This window comes from Somniosus microcephalus, chromosome 14 (assembly GCF_052327205.1).
Source record: "Somniosus microcephalus isolate GS21.2 chromosome 14, FLI_Smic_1.0, whole genome shotgun sequence".
NCBI lineage: Eukaryota > Metazoa > Chordata > Chondrichthyes > Squaliformes > Somniosidae > Somniosus > Somniosus microcephalus.
Window position 1 is genome coordinate 91,732,548 of NC_141000.1, and position 20,062 is coordinate 91,752,609.

A 20,062-nucleotide genomic window follows, 5' to 3' on the forward strand; every position below is an offset into this window, starting at 1 on the left:
ATGTCAAAAACAGATCACAGATTCAGTCTCTGCGGAAAACAGTTCACAGATTCAATCTCTGTGGTGTAGTCGGTTCACGTTGCTAGAGTGACTCATTCAATAGTCCTTCCATGGATTTAACAGTTTGAACTTCCGAACTGAATTGGCTCCGTTCGGAGGGACCACGTGTGTGATCTGGTAGAGGTGATAATGGTTCAGATGGGTCATCTTCTGTTTTTACTTTTCCTTTTCTGCTTCTTGGAGACTCTCTGGGCTCCATTGTCAGCTGCCACAGCTGCCAGCTGCATGCGCAGTTCCTCCTTCTCTTCCTCCTGTTTCCGTCGTAGAGCCAGCTTCTCCCGATGTTCCGTAGACTTTTGGTGCTCCTCCATGATTTCTGCACTTTGGGAGTCGAAGTTACAAGCTGGGCAGGACAGGACATCGTAATATTCGGTGTCGTCCTGAGCTAGACCAGTGAGAGGGTCGTCTATTTCCTCCATACCCAGCTGGACGTTAGCCAGCTCTTGTTCCAAATCCAGACATCTTTCCTGAAGAGACTTCTTCATGTGTACCTCTGCATCCAGCTTTTTCTGGGCTTTCAGCAAGTCGTTTACTAGTGACCTCATTTGTGATTTTAATACTTCAACTTCCTTTGGAGATTGATTGATCGGACTATGCAATCCCTCTACCGGAGCAGCTGTTTCAGCGGTCTGTTGTTCTACGTTGACGTGAGTCAGCGTACTTTTGGCATCCAAGGGCTGCTCTGTTGCAGTCATCTCAGTCTGTGTTGCCACCTCAGCTCTTCCAATAACCTTTGAGAGCTCCGAACCCCTTTCGTTTGAATATTGAAGTTCATGTTCAAGTTTTTCCCATTTCAGAGTCCTGTCCTTCAGCATATGCAGGAGTTGGCTGACCGTTAACTCCTCTGACATCAGACGTTTTGTGTGCTCCTGCTCCATTTTCTCCATCAGCTGCTTCTGTTGTCTTTCCAGATTCTCCAACTCTATATCAAAGAACTCTTTCGTTGCATTCAACTCTTGCTCAAAACGGCGAAGCATTTGTTCTAATTGCTGTTGTAGTTTGAAATGGAGTTGAGTTCGAGCCCGGTGTCCCTCAGAAATGGGCACATCAGTAGACTTGCCAGACTCAGAATCCACAGTTAAACTATGTTGTTGTTGCTCAGTGGAATTCTGTGCTGAAACTTTGTCTTTTGCACCTGAGTTGGGCTTACCATCATCCGTTCCAGAGTCTGGGCCGACTATCTTCACCGAGTTCTCACTCGTTATTGTTTGTAGGAAATGCCAGTCCATATTCATTTTCCTAATCCACTCCCGTCCTAGTAGTGGAGGACCTCCTTCAGATATCACATATAAGTCCATTATTTGACTGTCTTCGCCCTTGTGGACCACTGCAACCTCTATTTTCCCGATGGGGTACACTCTTTGCCCCGTGTATGTTTTCAATATAATCCCCGTATCCTGTAGGGGAATATGTTGGAATAACTTTCCGTAATCTTTCTTATTTATGACCGTCAATGCCGATCCAGTGTCCAATTCCAGTTTTACTTGGACTCCTTCTATCTGAAGAGTGACCCAAATTGTCTGGAGGTCTGCACCCTTACCAGCTTTGAGTACTCTTAAGCTAGCCAGTTCATTACAGCTTAAGCTAGCCAGTTCATTACTGCTAGCGTCTGAATCGGACTCCTGTTCGGTCACCTTGTGTACCTTTGCGTATTTTCCTTGCGGTGACTTCTTGTTGCTGGTCTTCTTCCCTGACCTGCATACTCTAGCTATATGTCCAAGCCTACCACAAGTTCTACATTCTTGGTTTTTAAACCAACACTGGTTCTGATCATGCGTTGTCTTTCCACAACGATAACATTTGCCAGAACTCACACCCAATTTGTGTGCACTGAGCTCCGGTGACCGTAGCTGCATTACTGCCGTGCCTCTCGCTGCGGCTTCGTGTGCTGCTGCCATAGTGACCGCCTTCTCAAGCGTCAGCTCATTCTCCTCGAGCAGTCGCTTTTGTGTATCCTGTTTAAATAAACCACACACAAATTTGTCTCGTAGTGCATCTGTCAATCCCGTTCCAAACTGGCAATATTTCGCTAATTTACGCAATTCCAGCAAATATTCAGCATTGCTTTCATGCTGTAGCTGCCTTCTGTCGTAAAATTTAAATCGTTCCGCTAGCATCAGCGGCGTGGGGTTTAGATGATCTTTCAGGACAGTAACAATCTCATCGAACGTCTTATCCGCCGGTTCATCTGGTGATAACAGGTGTTTCAATTGCCCGTACGTCTTCGCACCCATTAAATTTAATAATGTTAGAGCTTTATCTTGGTCACGAATTTTATTGGCCTTACAATAATTTTTTACTCTTTCAACATATATGGCCCAATCTTCGAGGTCACTATCAAAGGTGCTAATATTCCCGTGTTTAGGCATTGTAGATTTGCAATTTCTCAGATTTTATTTTCTTTACTTGTTATCAAAGATGGCGGCTTCCCGCTCTTGCCGTCGTCCTCCGCCCACAAAATGGCGGTTTTCCCGCGCTTGGCGGTCTTCACCCGTCCCCCGACGCCGTCTCCCTTCAGCCCTCGAGTGCGGCCCTTATCTTCGCCGCGATCGATAGCCCGCGCTGTGCACCGCGACTCTCGCACCTTGAGCTTCTGCAGCCGCCGCGCCTTTCAGTCCGAGTGCGGCTCTTATCTTTGGTCCCGATCGCTGGCCCGGCTGCGCCCCTCACTTCAAAGCGGCCCGGCCCTTATCTGCCGATCGCTATCGCCCTACCTCTCTCTCTTCCCCAGTCCTGTCTTTACTCCGGTTCACAAGCTGATGGAGGCTTCAGGGTCCTAATGCCTGTCTCTTCCAGTCGCTGGAAGCTGTCAGGATTTCTGCTGCCCTTCAGTTTTGAGTGGGGTGTTGAGGATTGAAACCTCTCTTCAACGTCCTGTCTTTGGACGAAGCCGCCTGGAATAACTGCCGCAGGGTAAGAGCCTGACTCGTCGCCAGTGTTAAGTATGTGTATTGTATTGAACAATTAACACAAAGACTTAAACGTATAACTCAAACAGGCCTTTACTGGTTGGAGGTAGGGACTGCACATAGGTCTTTACTTCATGCCCACAGGCGGGAACTGAGGGGGATCAGTACCCACAGTACTATTTATACCCCTATGGCCAGGAGTGGTACTGCGTATCACTACGCCCAACAAGTAGTGCAGTCCTGTCCATAGGTTCAAAGTAGCACACATATTACATACACAACAGGTAGGACAACTGGACATCATGTTTGTTGGCATATTTTCCCTTTGCACGGGTTGGAAGTGTCTATTCGCTCTTTAAAAAACTGCCGTATCTCTTCTTCGGCTTTGCATTCTTCAAATGAAGCAGGCACAGCCACTAAGAATATAATAGATCTGTACCTTTACTACCTCCTATACTGCCACTTCAGCTTTATACATGCAGCAGTCTTCTGCCATTGCAGCCATCAATAATCTGGGAAATGCCCTCACAGTTTACACTTTTTCCTTCTTCTCTACCTCTCCAATTTTTCATATGGTGCCTGCAATCTGCATCAACCATCACCACGGAGCAGGAGTGAAAAGACACAAGAGGAAGTTCAACTATGTCCCAATTCTTTGTCCAATTGCTTTGATGGAATTAATTTTGTTGGTTTTGACTCAATTCCAAACTCACAGGATTTCGAAGATGTAAATCCTAGGTCCTTGGGACCTTACAATTGGCCAGGGTCCCCAGGGCCCTGGGGTTGTAAACTACCCACGTTATGGCCTGGAGTTTCCGCTAGGTTGTGCTGTAATTCACCCAAATTTGGTCAAACCAGTGCAAAAAGATCGAGGAATTTCAAGCGCAAATTACGTCCAGCGCAAACCAAGTTTGTGCGATCTTTTATGCTGGTTTAAAAAACATTGCGCTGGAAGCTGGCCCTGCTCACAAAACTGGCCACGCCCTCATCGAATTAATCATCAAGGCGTGTTTCCGCTAATTGTGCCCATTTGCGGGCCTTCGAGGAGACACATAAAATTAATCTGTTTTTATAGGCACAAGTGAACCAATAGGCACCTTTTGAAAGCTTTTAATTATTATTTTTTTAATTGACTAAGAAGCTGACTACTGTACATCAATATAGAGTTTTATAAAGTCATTTTCAGTTATTTAAAATCAGGTTACTCAGAGGTGGTGGACTAGACACTCTGATTAAAAATGCTTATTTTTTGTGATAAACCCAATTTCAGCTTTATTAATAAATTTGCACCAGGTTACCACCCTTAAATATATCAAGGAATATTTTTTAATGCTTTTTTTAAAATTACATTCTAAAACGCTGGCCGATTCCGCTGGTTCCTGCAAGTTTTTACGTTCGGTGATATGCAAATTAGTTTGAGCGGAAACCTGAGCAAAAAATACACTTTGCAAAACGAATGCAATTTTGAGCGCAATTTGAGCCTGGATTCCCGATTGCGCCCAAGGCGGAAACTGCAGGCTGATTCGGCAGCTTGACATTATCAACACTTGAGTGTACATCGGACACTCATTTGTTCAGATTACCTTTTATAGTCAATTTCAAACACGCAAACTGTTAAATCTCAGACCTGAAGTATTGTGGAAAGAGGGAATTTCCTAAATCACACTTTTCAAAGCACAAAAGACAAATGGGTTATAAAAATACATATTATTGCCCAAAAGTCAAGAATTACATGTGATGTTGGAAGGCTTTCACAGTAACAATATACACATTGTAATTGGAGTAGTATTAATCACATGAATGTGAATTCGTGAAAATAAAGTTTTGTGGTAGAGAAATCCTATTCACTCTAAACACTCAAAATGTTATTAAGCTCAGTAAATAACTACTGAGGCAATTAATTACACTCTATTCAAAAACAGAGCCAGAAATTTCTGAGAGTTGGCAGCATCAAAGAATTACTCCATACTCCCTCTCATATATGAAACCGCCAATCTGCTAGTCAGTGCAATATTTTATGTTTTTCTTACCTGTACGAGGTGAAGGCTGTACAGTTATATAACCCAGGCCATTGGGTAATATGGGCTCCTTGATGTTGATTTCACTGAAAATATATTATTATTGTTGCATGTTAAGTCACCGTATTGTTTCCATGGGTGGAGTGAATAGCTCACAATTGGAAGTTTAAAAATACAATTTCATTTGTCCTATTCCTCAAGATTCTAATACCTAAAGCTTCGGCTTAAAAATTATTTTAGTAGAATGACTTTAGATATCATTCAAATTCTTGGCTGGTCAGCTGAAACAAGAAAATGATCAAGCCTACAATTCCCATCCCTCCATTAGTTGGGCCTGTCTCCCGGGGGTGGGGGTGGCATGCCTTCGGTCTACGAAGGAGAGGTACCCTTGACCTCAGCTAACTTTCCAACCTCAGGGTCATTAATATACTGGAGGTGGTATCCCCAGTCTCTGCCAGGGAATCCTGTTAAAAAGAAGATGGAGTTCTGGCACAGCAGGCCTCGGGCGCCTGTCACATTGTGGGGGGACACAGGTAGCCTCGGTGGCGTCTGTAAAATGGGATTTTTTTTCTTAAAAATTGTGCTTTTCCTTCTTTGGCCTGTACCAGGTCGTGCTAATTTAGTGATTGTAGTGCAGTAGGTGTCAGCTTTGGCTTGGTGGTAGCACTCTTACCTCTGTGTTCAAGCCCCACTCCACGACTTGAACACATAATTTGGATTGAGACAGCTGCTTTTCAGATGAGACGTTAAACCAAAGCCCCGCCTACTCTCTCGTGAACTAAAAGATCCCATAGCATGGTTCAAAGATGAAGCGGTCTCCCTGTGTCCTGGTCAACATTTATCCCTCAGTCAACATGACTAAAACAGATTATCTGGTCATTTACTTCATTGTTGTTTGTGGAACCTTGACACGCCCAAATTTGGCTACCACATATTACAACAGTGACTACATTTCAAAAGTACTTCCTTGGCTGCAAAGCTCTTTGGGATGTCCTGAGCATGTGAAAGGTGCTGTATAGATGCAAGTTATTTTCTTTCTAGCGATCATGATACTGGGCTAGCAAGCTTTGAGTTCAAATTCTGTCACTGCAAGTCTGTTGATTTATGAGTGCTTAACCAAGTTAGAAAGAGAGGGACCATAAAGGAAGATGGGTAATGAATGCTTAGACAGAATACAGAATATACATTAGAATTGACCAGATTTCTACTGGACAGTCAAAGTGCTTTATCCTCTCTGTGACACATGAATTTGGATCTTCCTAGAAATGTGTGCATAGTGACCGTGTCTGGGGAGCAGGGGACACTATTTTGAAGAGGAGTGAAGAATTTTAAATTTGCTGCCAATAGTTTTGTTAGCAAAAGGAATTGGTTGCAAAACATGTCTAAGACTTGCAGGTGCAATTTTCTGATTCCCCTCACCCATTCTACTCCTATGGATGTATGAGAATGGTCAATTGTGACTTGCGCTTTTACATCTCTTCCCCACATTGAGGAAACAATTTTCTGTCTCTTAAATTAATGAAAGCTCCAATCAAATGCCACAAAAATGGTTTAAATGTACTAATATTCTAGGATTTCACATGTTGAGATTTTTGAATTGACATTCTAGGGAGGAATTTTGCCAGCCCTGGGGAGGGGGGTATGGAGGCGGGACTGCCGGGAAAATGGCAGAAACTGGGAGCGAGTACCGAAGCCGCTCCCAACCTGCCTCCGTGCCATCTTCCTGGGAGGCGGGTCCCCGACTCGCACAGGGACCCATCTCCTCGAGGCGGGAAGGGGATTACAGCCAATTAACTGCCTGTTAACAGTGCGAGTGCGGGCTTCCCGATGTCATACGCTGACGTCCTCTGTCACCGGCTTTCCCTTAATTGGCCGGCTAAGCCCGCAGGGCGGGCTTAACAAGGTCAATCAAGGGAAAATAACGTGGGTTGGCCGGACGTCGAAACCCGACAACCAGCAGTCCCACCCCCAAGGCGCCCCCATTGACAAAATCCAGCCCCTAGTGTTTGGTTCTATGTCACATACATAGGTCACAATCTTCGGGCAGAAAGGAAGCTGTAAATAAGAAAGTGTTAAATGATGTACCTTTGAAAATAAAGACCTTCTTCTCCGCTTAAGAGCTTCTGCTCATAACCTCCCATCGCATGGTTAATAAGAGCAGTGCAGGGGAGCTTCTCTGGTTTGTAACAGAACCAGGGCTCCCCAGTCCTGACGTCAGTAAAGTTACAGAGCGGTTTAGTTTGAGGCAAACAAAGATTACACACAGTGGTTTCTGAAGTGCCCCCAGATTTGAAGGTACTTTGAAAATACACTCTATCTGGCCGTTCCTCACGTAGCCTTTCAAGTACTTGGATCCCTTCACTGGGATGAACTAAGGAAATGGACACTTCAACTTTCCCTGGCCAAGATAATTTAAAAGTTAGATAGTAAAATCCATTTTGGTTATCTGTAACTGTTCCTGCTGAACCGGCTTTTAAAGCTGGAGTGTGGATCCGGCCTTGGAGATAGTCACCCCCATATTGCTTTGGGTTTCCTTCAAAATCATTCATATGCAGCATCACTTGTAACTGATCTCCAACATAGAAAGTCTTTCCAGAATTTAAAATAATAAAGCGAGTATGTGATGGGTGGCTGCTTTTCACAAAGGGCACAACAGGCTTGGGTGGTTTTGGCCATTCAATCATTTTCATAAGGATTGTCCCCTCTGACCTTTCTTCAGTGGTGAAGCTCTGATTCTGGTAGCCACACTGCACCAATTTGTGTGTCCATGGAACCCTCTCTGGTTCCATTTGCTGCTTCTTTGTGGATTTAAACTTCGGAATTGGGTAACTTCTCCAATTTAGTTCTGCTCCATATTTTAAATTATGGCCCTGTGAAAAGGAACAACTTTTTTAATACAGTAAATATATTTTCTATTTACTGTTCTTATTGGCTACTTTTCAATATACCACCTTCTTCAGTCAAGAAACACCCTCTTCATTCAAGAAAGAAACAAGGAATGGTGCTTTGGAATAAAGATTTCCTCAGGGTTAAAGACTATTCCATTCCATGATTAAAGGGTTTACAGTTAAATACAGCAGTCTGTATTTAATGTGTTATATTCGCAATGGACAAAGAAATCATTGGTAGTGACCTCTGATTTGCTGGTATATGGTACTGTTGTGCAGGTTCCCTGTCATCTTGGACTTGGAAGATCAGCTCCACACCTCCATCTCAATGGCCTTCCCTGATAACTTACTTCATAAGTTCATCACCCATTTCACTTGACCTTCCTTCTTAGTTTTTATTTTTAAAATGTGTGCCTCTTTAGATTTGAACCCTTAGCCATTGTGAACAACTTGTTCAGATAAACCTTTTAATTTTCTTCATAATCATAGAGGCCCTGAAATTATGTTGTGAGATTGAAACATCTGAGCGCTTAGGCCTGCAATGGAACTGAACATCAGGCGCTGTGTATAACGTGTGGCTGATCCAATACTGCCCGGTTTGTCCAACCACCTGAACAAATTTCTGGGCCTTGATGTTTTTTTTAACTTACCGCTGCGCTGGAGTATAAAACCAGCGTTGCAAGTCAGGACCCGTTATCGAAACCACCTGATTTTATTTTCTATTCAAACAATTTCAGATAAATTCATTAGGTGTTCACATTCTATATCCCATGGTGTAACTTCAAGGCTGGAAACTTTGAACTAGAAATCCAATAACACGCGAAAACGGGCGGAGCCACCGCGGGGTGAGGTTAACTCGCACACATAGAAATAGCTCAGGCGGCGGTGTTATTTTGGTGCTACCTACTGGCTTAAATGATTGCAGCGCAGAACCTACCGTGCAACTCGCTGTTTCAGGCGGTGCGCTCAGCAGGAGGCCCAAGGTAGAGTGGTTATAGCAGCCCTGGAGGGAGGCAGCATTTTCTTAAAGCCAGGCTGTCATGTAGAAAGCAGTCTCGAGCCCTTAAAGCTGAACTGCCTTCTAAAATAAAAAATAATCATTTAAAAATAGGCAGTCTTTAGCCCTTAGAGCTCAACTGCCTTCTGAAAAAAAATTAAAAATAATTCCAAAATGGCAGTCTTCAGCTCTTAAAGCTGAACTGCTTGCTGCATGTAAAAAAAATGGCAAAAGTGCTTCAGCACTAATACAAATGGCTCAACAAGCCAGAGAAGGGGCACCCAGGGTCTCGGATGCAGCACTCCAGCTTTGTGCAGGGGGTCAACACTGGAAGAGAGGTCCTCTACCCACAGGTGCCAGGAGCCCCTCCAGAAAGAAGGATGTGGGAGCAGATCACCAAGGCCGTCATTGGAGCAGTGTCGCCCCCATGACCTGGCTCCAGTGCCCAAAGAGGTTTCATGACCTCAGACCAGTGGTCAAGATCAGTGAATGCATCTTCAAAAGCCGGCTCCTACCAACTACACCACTCGACTCACACACTGCTCAATGCATGCAACCCCTCCACCCCATCACTCACCTACCAACAATCTGTATCAAACACCTCACATTCCTAGCTTAACCTCATCTCCTTGGAGGAGACGGTGCCAGCCATTCTTGGCAGCAGCATGGCTGAGCCCTTGGCTAGAGGCGGGACTGAAAGGATACAAGGTGCTGGAATCCTCATACATTATCCTCCTTCTCACATCCCACTTCCCCCTCATCCCACAATCTGTTCTGATGTACAAGCTGCGCATGGTGTAAGCATGCAGCTCTTGCTTTCTTGCCCTCCCCTCACCACAACCCTACCCTTGTGCCTTCCTCATTTCAGACATCCAAGAAATTCAGCCTACCCAGCCAGCGGTTGACCAAGAAGAGAGAGAGGAGAGTGAAGAAGAACAAGAAACACCATTACTCGATTTGACACTCCGAGTCACCAGCTCCTCAAGGTTGTCCTACAAGACCATCTGCAGAATCCCCCACTGAAAGTCAGCAGCCATGCTGCAGCCACTGGGGTAGCACTGCGTGACATCAGTAGGATAGGCAAAGGCAGATGCAAGACAGTCACTAAGAGAATGAATAAGGGTGATGAGTTGATTTCTTGACATCATATTGGATGCATAAATGGATAAAGTTGGAGTGTAAAGTTTGCTTTGTGGTGGCTTTTATTTCAGCATTGTGGCCATGAGGATGCTGTGATGGTCAGTAGCAAAGGGAAGGTAAGGTGTGGGACAAATGTTGAAAGGAGAATTGGGGTAGTGGTCACTGGTACCACAGGCGGATGATTCCATCCCGAACATCGCTTCTGCGTCTTCCTCTTCTGCTTCCTCCTCTTCTGCTTTCTCCTCTTCTGCTTCTTCCTCTTCTCTCTGTGAGCAGCTTGTCAGTTTGAGGGTGAGAGAGTTGGATCTCAAACCAGCGTACTGAGCTTAAATAAAGGAGACTATGAAGGTATGAGAGTAGAATTGACTAAAGTGGACTGGGAAAACAGATTAAAGTGTAAGACGGTACAAGAGCAGTGGTCTACATTCAAGGAGATATTTCACATCTTTCAAGATAAATATATTCCACTGAGGAAAAAGGGGAGTAAAAGAAAAGACAGCCATCCGTGGCTTAGTAAAGTAATAAAGGATAGTATCCGACTGAAAACAAGGGCATATGAAGTAGCCAAATCTAGTGGGAGGATAGAAGATTGGGAAGCATTTAAAAACCAGCAAACAATAACTAAAAGATTAATTAAGAAAGGGAAGATAGATTATGAAAGTAAACTAGCAAAAAATATAAAAACAGATAGCAAGGGTTTCTACAGCTATATAAAAAGAAAAAGGGTGGCTAAAGTGAACGTTGGTCCCTTAGAGGGTGAGACCGGGAAACTAGTGGTGGGGAACATGGAGATGGCAAAGACGCTGAACAAATATTTTGTATCAGTCTTTACAGTAGAGGACACTAAAAATATCCCAACACTGGACAAACAGGGGGCAATGGGGGAGGAGGAGCTAAACACGATTAAAATCACTAAGGATATGGTACTCGGTAAAATAATGGGACTTAAGGCAGATAAATCCCCCGGACCTGATGGCCTACATCCTAGGGTCTTGAGAGAAGTAGCGGTAGGGATTGTGGATGCATTGGTGATTATTTTCCAAAACTCCCTGGACTCAGGAAAGGTCCCGGCAGATTGGAAAACTGCTAATGTAACACCCTTATTTAAGAAGGGAAGTAGACAAAAAGCTGGAAACTATAGACCAGTTAGCCTAACATCTGTGGTTGGCAAAATGTTGGAGACCATTATTAAGGAAACAGTAACAGAGCATTTGGATAAACATAATTTAATAGGACAGAGTCAGCATGGTTTTATGAAGGGGAAGTCATGTTTGACAAATTTGCTTGAATTCTTTGAGGACGTAACATACAGGGTGGATAAAGGGGAACCAGTGGATGTAGTGTATCTGGACTTCCAAAAGGCATTTGACAAGGTTCCGCACAAAAGATTACTGATCAAGATAAAAAATCACAGGATTGGGGGTCATATACTGGCATGGGTGGAAGATTGGCTATCTAACAGAAAACAAAGAGTTGGGATAAATGGTTCATTCTCAGGATGGCAATCAGTAACTAGTGGTGTTCCGCAGGGGTCAGTGCTGGGACCCCAACTCTTTACAATCTATATTAACGATTTGGAGGAAGGGACCGAGTGCAACGTATCCAAGTTTGCCGATGATACAAAGATGGGAGGGAAAGCAGTGAGTGAGGAGGACATAAAAAACCTGCAAAAGGACATAGACAGGCTAAGTGAGTGGGCAGAGATTTGGCAGATGGAATATAATATTGGAAAGTGTGAGGTTATGCACTTTGGCAGAAAAAATCAAAGAGCAAGTTATTATCTAAATGGAGAGAAACTGCAAAGTGCTACATTACAAAGGGATCTGGGGGTCCTGGTGCATGAAACACAAAAAGTTAGTATGCAGGTGCAGCAGGTGATCAGGAAGGCCAATGGAATCTTGGCTTTTATTGTAAGGGGGATGGAGTATAAAAACAGGGAGGTCTTGCTGCAGTTACACAGGGTATTGGTGAGGCCACACCTGGAATACTGCGTGCAGTTTTGGTTTCCATATTTAAGAAAAGATATACTTGCTCTCGAGGCGGTTCAGAGAAGGTTCACTCGGTTGATTCCAGAGATGAGGGGGTTGACGTATGAGGAAAGGTTGAGTAGGTTGGGCCTCTACTCATTGGAGTTCAGAAGAATGAGAGGCGATCTTATCGAAACATATAAGATTGTGAGGGGGCTTGATCGGGTGGATGCGGTGAGGATGTTTCCACTGATGGGTGAGACTAGAACTAGGGGGCATAATCTTAGAATAAGGGGCTGCCCTTTCAAAACTGAGATGAGGAGAAACTTCTTCACTCAGAGGGTAGTAAATCTATGGAATTTGCTACCCCAGAAAGCTGTGGAAGCTGCAACATTAAATAAATTTAAAACAGAGATAGACAGTTTCCTAGCAGACAAGGGAATTAGGGGTTATGGGGAGAGGGCAGGGAAGTGGACGTGAGTCTAGATTCGGATCAGCCATGATCCTATTGAATGGCGGAGTAGGCCCGAGGGGCCGTACGACCTACTCCTGTTCCTACTTCTTATGTTCTTATGTTTGCTGCCTCTGCTTCATTTCCATGTGCCTCCCAGGACTGTGAGCAAGTGGTGTTCTCAGAGGCAAAATACTGTGGATGCTGGAAATCTGAAATAAAAGCAGAAAATGCTGGAAATACTTAGCTGGTCAGCATCTCGACCCAAAACATTAGCTCTGTTTCGATCTCCACAGGTGCTGCCTTACCTGCTGAGTATTTCTAGCATTTTCTGTCTTCTCAGAGGCCTTCCTTTACCATCCAAAGCTTTGCAAGCGTCCAAAAGCACACCCTGCAATCCTTGCACACTTTAACAACTTTTTAAATGTATTGTACCAAGCCACTACTTCAACAAAATATTAAAAAACGAGCCCAAGAGCTGAAACCCAAACTTACCTGTAAGATGTGTGTGTCTCTTTACAAAGCACTGACAGTGTCTCTGCAGGGCTGCTACACACGCACGTTTTTCTGTGTGTAGTCAGGACAGGGCATTATGGCATGCGACGCATCCAAAATAGCAGTCGTGGCATCAAATTAGGCATTGCATGCCGATTGATGTCACGATCTGCTCATTTAAATTTGAGAGCTTTGCGCTGACAACAGCAGCACTATGGCCCTCGCCAAAATGGCGGCCGCCGTGTCATGTGACGGAAGCGAGGCGGCCACCAATTTTTCAACAAAACTGGCCTTAACGGCTGGCGCTAAAATGGGGAATTTCTAAGCCTTTAATTAGTAGAACACAGGAAGGACCATGGACTTTGCTGCCAGAACTGTGTGTTAACTCAGCCTGCATCACCGGTACAATTACCAGGAAACTTTGGTTTATCCGGAGGTTAACCGGCAAAAATCAGGAGCCATTTCGTTAGGTTTTTTTTCTTTTTGTTGCTTTTTTTCCACCAGTCAGGCTCTGCAAGGTCTCGCTGAAGCTGTTGCTAAGCTACAGAGACGCTTGCAAGGTATGGCCGACTGTTTAGAAGCTGTTGCTAAGCAACAGGGTTTGTTGCCAGATACGGAGCTCAAAATCTCCGTATGTTTCAACATTAGCGCTGGTTTGTCCGGCAGTTTTGATGGGATGGCAACAGCTCGGTCCCGTCGGTGCCGGATATCACAAAGTTTCCTGTATTAAGCTGTAAGAAAAGGTGCGACCGAATAACAACAATGTTATTGGCCCAGAGTTTCCTTGGATTTAAGCCGTCAATTACTCTGTTTCATGCCCCGACCTTCCTGTTGTGAACTTACTCCAAAATTTCCCGAAAAAGTCGTTTGAATGCATGCAGTGAGCATAATGGTGAATCAGGGACCTCAGAAGTGGTGCAGCCAATAGCTACCCCATCTGCATCATTTAATCAGATCAATACTGGCATAACCTGACTCATAGAATTATGAATTTCAAATCCTTTCACTATACTGAACTTGATCACTTGCAGAAAATCATTTGCGTTTTGGATGCACTCAACTGTTGTTTTCTGTGTTCAGGAACACTCCATGTTACATATTTATTTTTACCATTTATTTAGAATATGTCATTAGTAATTTAAGTTCCCTAAAATGTCTCTGATTGAATAACCATGGTGGTGGGTGGGGGGGGGGGGGGGGGTAGCGGTGGGGGGGGGGTGGTGGAGGAGGTGAAATTGGACCTTGTCTTGTCCGTTTCTCAAGTGGAAAATGGGGGCAAGAAAGGTCCAATTTGTGTGCTATGTTCCGTGCCCCAAACATGGCTGAAATTCGTCCAATGCCATATTGGCTCGGGCTATTTTCACGCATCCTTGGTGGTCACCTTTAACAGGCGTTAGGCCCTTGTCTATGTTGGTGAGGGGCCTAGTGCCTTTTTAAGAATCCTTCTCTGAAATTGGTCCGAAACTGAGTGGACCAAGCGCCAGCAGGCTCCTCTCGGTTTTTCCAGTTCCTTATGCGGTCATTAAAGGTAAGCTTTTTCTTTTTAACTTACTTTAATGTGGTGCCAGGAAGACCATAGGGGGAGAAATTCGGTATCGCCCCATTTGGGGCTGTAAATTTTGAAATCCTGAAAAATTAGCGGCAGGCGCTATTGATTCTCAGCTTCCACGAAATTGTCTGTTAGTGTTCCAGGTAGGAAGTGGAGCGCTAAATTAAGTGCTACCACTTCCCTTGGAGTGCTAAATCCAGCCATCACTGCAGGCTCATCAATGAAATGAGGTACCTCGTCGCTATGGCTTCTGTGAACTGCCACGATCAGCCCCAAGCACTCTAGCAGAGTGCAGGGCTGATCAATCATGGCCCAAGAAAATAGTGAAAAATGAACGTTAGGCTTCACAAAAAATGTTTCCCCTCCCCCACCCCGCAACCACCATCCCATTAAACAGCGCTCCTGAAGCGCATGGCCTCCCGAACAGCGCCTCCTGCAGCTGTCGGTTTTGTCGCCCGGCGATGCTGCAGGGGGCGGAACCGAATTTAGGGTCGGGGCGCTACCGGTGCGATGTGCAGGACGATGACGTCACGATCTCCGGGCGCAGGAGATCATGGCGCTAGGGGTTACCGCCGCCACAAACCTCCAGGTGAATTTAGCGGGAGTCATTTCTTTCAGGCGGTAAGTCATTAGCGCCCGGTTATCGCCCACCAGAGGCGCTAACGGGAAGCGCTAACCAACAGAATTTCTCCCCCCCCCCCGCCGAATGCTCCTTCCATTCACCTCCTCCGCCTCCCAGGACCTACCCGAGGGCCACTGCATCAAAGATGGCCAAAATTGGTCTAGAGGAAACCAGTGAGCTGCCTCAGGATACCCGACAGGTGCCCACAGCTCAACGGAATTATTCAGATAAGGCCTCCAGCTTCTGGTATGCACTGAGCATCCAAAAATGAGCCTAAACAAATTTCTCCCCCACTATCACATTCATCAATGGCATGTGCAGATACACACTGTGCACGCAATATACACTGAACCTAACTCGCATTGACGAACAAGAGGTGTTTTGATGGGTTTAGCTAAGAATTTAAAATATCAAGAAAGGTATTTTATTCTACATCATTTTGAATGCATGAATTTAAACACATTCACCTGCGCCATTATTTTTCAGTCTAAATGGCTGCGGCAAGAAAACCGGTGTAAATCCAGGAAATTTACAATCACCATTGATTCAACCTGGGGGGGGGCGGAGCTATGATAATCAATTTTGCATGGCTTCAATGAGGGTATTGACGAAATGGCACAACGTCCCAGGAAATTATGTTGCAGAGTCAATAATGGTGTGACTCACTTACTTGGGACTTTTACGGTGTAAAACAAACCCAGCGCCACAGGTATGCCATTCCAATGGCACAGGTCTCCAATAAATTTTGGGCAATATGTAGTTCACACATAGTAGCCAAAAACAGAAGCTGACAAGCAGACTGAAGGATTAGACCTCTGGCTAGCCAACCTCATACCATGCACATGTATATATTACTATTTAAATGCATACTAGAAAATAAGTAGCTTCTAAAAAAAGCAGCAAGAACATTCACAATTCAAAAGGTTTCAATTTAGATAGTTTCATCATTTTTAACAAGCAGTTCAGTTGCTGTTTAAAGTGCTGAAGTAAATATAAATCAAGGGTAGTGAGATGAAACTGCAGGTGAGAACACAAGCAAGTGGTGCCATGAAGTGAGAGGATACAGATTCAACACTCTGCTCAAATCCCAATCTAAACCCGACAGAATGGTGTCCGCAGAGGCCACGGTGCACACTTGCAGAGCGGAAAGCGAAAAGAAAAGAGACAAGCCAATGGACAAGGAAATTGGGCGAGGTATAAAATGGGCTGCCGATTGGCTATGAGCCCGTTTTGTGCTACTGGCAAAGACCAATTTCATCCCCAAGGTGCCCTTGTTGAATCACTACTGTTGAATCTCTTAACAATTGACCAAAGTGGGCACTGGCAGAAATCTTTGAGCACGTATACAATTAACAGGAAGAAAATATGGCCCTCACTTAAAGAGACAAAAACATGGTTCTACTGATGGCTTAGCATTAAGCGCATGGATGGGAATGTTACCTCCTCTCGCCCAGCTGAAACTGGGCAGGCGGGCAGTTAAAATGGAGCGGGTGAAATACTCTCTCTTTTCCTGCTCTTCTGGAACTTCAATATACCAGATTTTTCAAGTGTATGAGGCACCCGCCTGAGTCATGCAGGAGCCTAATACATTTATGAAAATCATGATCCTATCACGTCAATAGGACCCCGATCCCATTTCAACACAGAAGTAAGTGGGGTGCTCACTGCACCTGCTCCAACAGCTGACGCCTGGTCAAAGGAGTGAAGATACCATCCGGGTAAGTTTAAAACTTTCCTTTCTGGGGTTAGGAGGAGATGGAATGCTTCTCCGGACCCCCACAAGGAAAGCGTAGACCTCCCTGCCTGGACTCCCCCTGCACCCCATTGCCAACTGCTGACCGCCCCAGAACCCTTGTCGCACTCATCCCATCCTTAACTTGGGCCCGACGCTGCCCAACTTTCTGCCGCTTCACGCCAAATTCCTGGCCACTTTAGGTCAGTAAGTTGGCCAGCAGCACGTCAATGAGTTGCTGCCGTTAAAATCCGCTGGGCCTCCCACTGCTGCTCTAGGATCGGTAAGGTACTGGAGGGAGACTGCTGCCCATGGAACAGGATCCCAGCAGAGGAGAGGAGGGTAGCAAATTAGAGGGAAATATTGAAGAGAAAATGAAAGGTAGAGGACATATCTCACGGGAAATAAAGCAAAAACAAAAATGAAGACCTTACTGACGTTTTCCATTTTAGCACACATATCACATTTTTAATCACTGCCACTTCAAGCCTTGTTTGGCATATTGGTTTCCTCTGAACACACTGTTTTATTACTCTACACACCTTTATGCTTATGAACAGCAGCACCAGCCCTGTCACCAGCATCGACAGTATGAAAAGGAACAACAACGTGGAGCAGGGAAGGAATGATTTTATGGGTTTTTCAAACATACTTGGAGCTCACAGTGCACCCGTATTATCAATCAACACTTGGTCAACACTTCCTGCTTCTGAAATCTGAAAAAAAAAAGCACAACCAGGAAAGCTAAGCACTGAAGAAACATGAGGACATTCTTGCCATCAGATCCCCCATATTGCTTTAGATTGTACTTACACAGCAACATGTCGGCACGCAAGCATTCATGCTGTAGAATGTGTCTATTAATGTCAAGCTGCCGTAGCAAGAACTAGAAGAGATAGTAGAGGAACAAAAATTCCTGAGACCATTGAAAGCAGAGAGTCTGACCATTTTTTGTGGTAAACTAGTGACTACAGTGAAGATGGGGTAATCTCTATTTGTTCTCATGCGTGACCGAGAAGTGGCAAATCAGCAAGAAAATGCAACAATGACCACTTCAAACTGTTCAGGAAGATTAAAAACAAATTAAATTAGTTAAAAGAAAAGGAAAAAGCCATTCTAACTGGAGTGTGTGAATAGAAGCATTATAGCCCTACATCCAAGTCACAAGACTCATTTCATATTACTGTAATGCGATTGTTTTATACTTCGGCCACCCAGTAAGGACACTGGGAAGTAGATCTTGGCTTTGTTCCTCTACATTGAGTAGTGCATAGGAACAAAGGGACCTTGGAGTGCATGTCCGCAGATCCCTGAAGGTAGCAGGCCAGGTAGATAAGGTGGTTAAGAAGGCATACGGAATGCTTGCCTTTATTAGCCGTGGCATAGAATACAAGAGCAGGGGGGTTATGCTTCAACTGTATAAAACACTAGTTAGGCCTCAGCTAGAGTACTGCGTGCAGTTCTGGTCACCACATTACAGGAAAGATGTGATTGCACTATAGAGGGTACAGAGGAGATTTACAAGGATGTTGCCGGGTGTAGAGAATCTTAGCTATGAGGAAAGACTGGATAGGCTGGGTTTGTTTTCCTTGGAACAGAGGAGGCTGAGGGGAGACCTTATTGAGGTGTATAAAATTATGAGGGGCCTAGATAAAGTGGATAGAAAGGACCGATTTCCCTTAGCAGAGGGGCACAGATTTAAAGTAATTGGTGGAAGGTTTAGAAGGGATTTGAGGGGAAATTTCTTCACCCAGAGGGTTGTGGGTGTCTGGAACTCACTGCCTGAAAGGGTGGTAGAGGCAGAAACCCTAACCACATTTAAAAAGTACTTGGATGTGCACTTGGGATGCTGTAACCTGCAGGGCTATGGACCAAGAGCTGGGAAGTGGGATTAGGCTGGATAGCTCTTTGTTGGCCAGCGCGGACATGATGGGCCGAAATGGCCTGCTTCTGTGCTGTAACTTTATGATTCTAGTGTAAAATGGGTGCTAGCAAATCGACAGCCCTTGAAGTCAATAGAAATAAAAATCAGGAGAGATGTAAAACGGGCTGCTGATTCGCTGTCACCAGTTTTATACTACTGCCCAAAGTCAAAATCTGCCCCTGGGTGTATGACAGCAGGTGGCTAATAATGTGGTCAGTGTTGTCTTTGAAGAAAAAAGGGCTGGTTTTACTATTTATTATGAGCAGATGGGCTCGATTTTAACACCCGGGTGGGAAAGTGGCATTGCAAGCGACATGCCCATCAGGGAGCGGCAGCAGGAGGCTTGGTCAATTGTAACGGCCGGAGCTCATTGGCATGCCATTTGCCAACTTCCCTTCAAAAACAGTCGGGAAGTAGCTGCTCGGCCATTAAAATCGGGCAGCTGGAAGCCACCGCTGGAAAGCCGGGGATGCGGTCTCTTGTACTAGGTAAGTGAGGAGAATCTCAGTCAAGGGAATAGGGAGGAAGCCCGGGGTAGGGGAGGCCCATCAATGCTCCCCCGCTTAGGCCTCAGATTAAAATGGCAGATCAGGCCCCGATGATGCAATCGGAGCCCAATATGCCTATTTAAAGAGGACCCCGCCGGCTTGGGACGGGTGTCTTTGCTGCCTGAAATTTAGGATTGCTGTCGACCAGATTGGAGTGGGAAAGGAATGGGTAAGTCCTTTGCTCCATTTTAACTGCCTGCCTGCCTGCCTGGTTTCTGCCCAATAGCTCATTTCCTACTTGCTACTTACATTTGCAATAATTATTTTGCAGGCTTATGAAAAGAAAGTCTCTAGTAACTGGACCTATGCCCATCTTCATGCCTGCTTTTGCACCTGGGCTGCTGGTGCTTGCTAGTCACCTCTGAGTTCCTCATTAGCCACGGCTTTCTGGAGAAGTGAAAGCTCAGGGGGCATACTATTCAATAGTTGAGATGGTTGAGGGAATAACTAAATTGAGCTCCAATAATGGCCCTGAAGTTAGGATCGGGAGCTTGCCGCGCGTGCAAGCCCCCGATGTTCACTTACCCAGCGCGCTGACATTTTAATTCTGGCCCGCATTGCATTTCCTCTGACTGGCCCGCTTGAGGTCCTGCCGCACTGTGCTTGCGTGACCCAGCGGCGTACTTAGTGCGATGAGCCGGCTGGGATCACGTGAGCACAGGGCAACCAATGGGAGGTTGCAAAAGTTCATTCATGAGTTTGACAGTAAGAGCTGTCAAACTCATGAAAACTCCTAGCCCCAAAACACTACTTAAACCTGAA

At 45.1% G+C, this 20,062-nt stretch overlaps 1 protein-coding gene across 1 annotated transcript in view; it reads right to left on the reverse strand.

The window, feature by feature from the left end:
- The window catches only part of LOC147107695 (NXPE family member 3-like), a 58,440-nt gene that overhangs the window by 24,726 nt on the left and 13,652 nt on the right, over positions 1–20,062 (reverse strand). Inside the window, exons 2-3 of the mRNA XM_086006920.1 lie at positions 7,073–7,857; positions 5,000–5,073 (exon numbers count right to left, since the gene is read on the reverse strand). Of these exons, the coding sequence (XP_085863046.1) occupies positions 5,000–5,073; positions 7,073–7,857 (859 nt within the window). The remainder of the gene's footprint in view (positions 1–4,999; positions 5,074–7,072; positions 7,858–20,062) is intronic.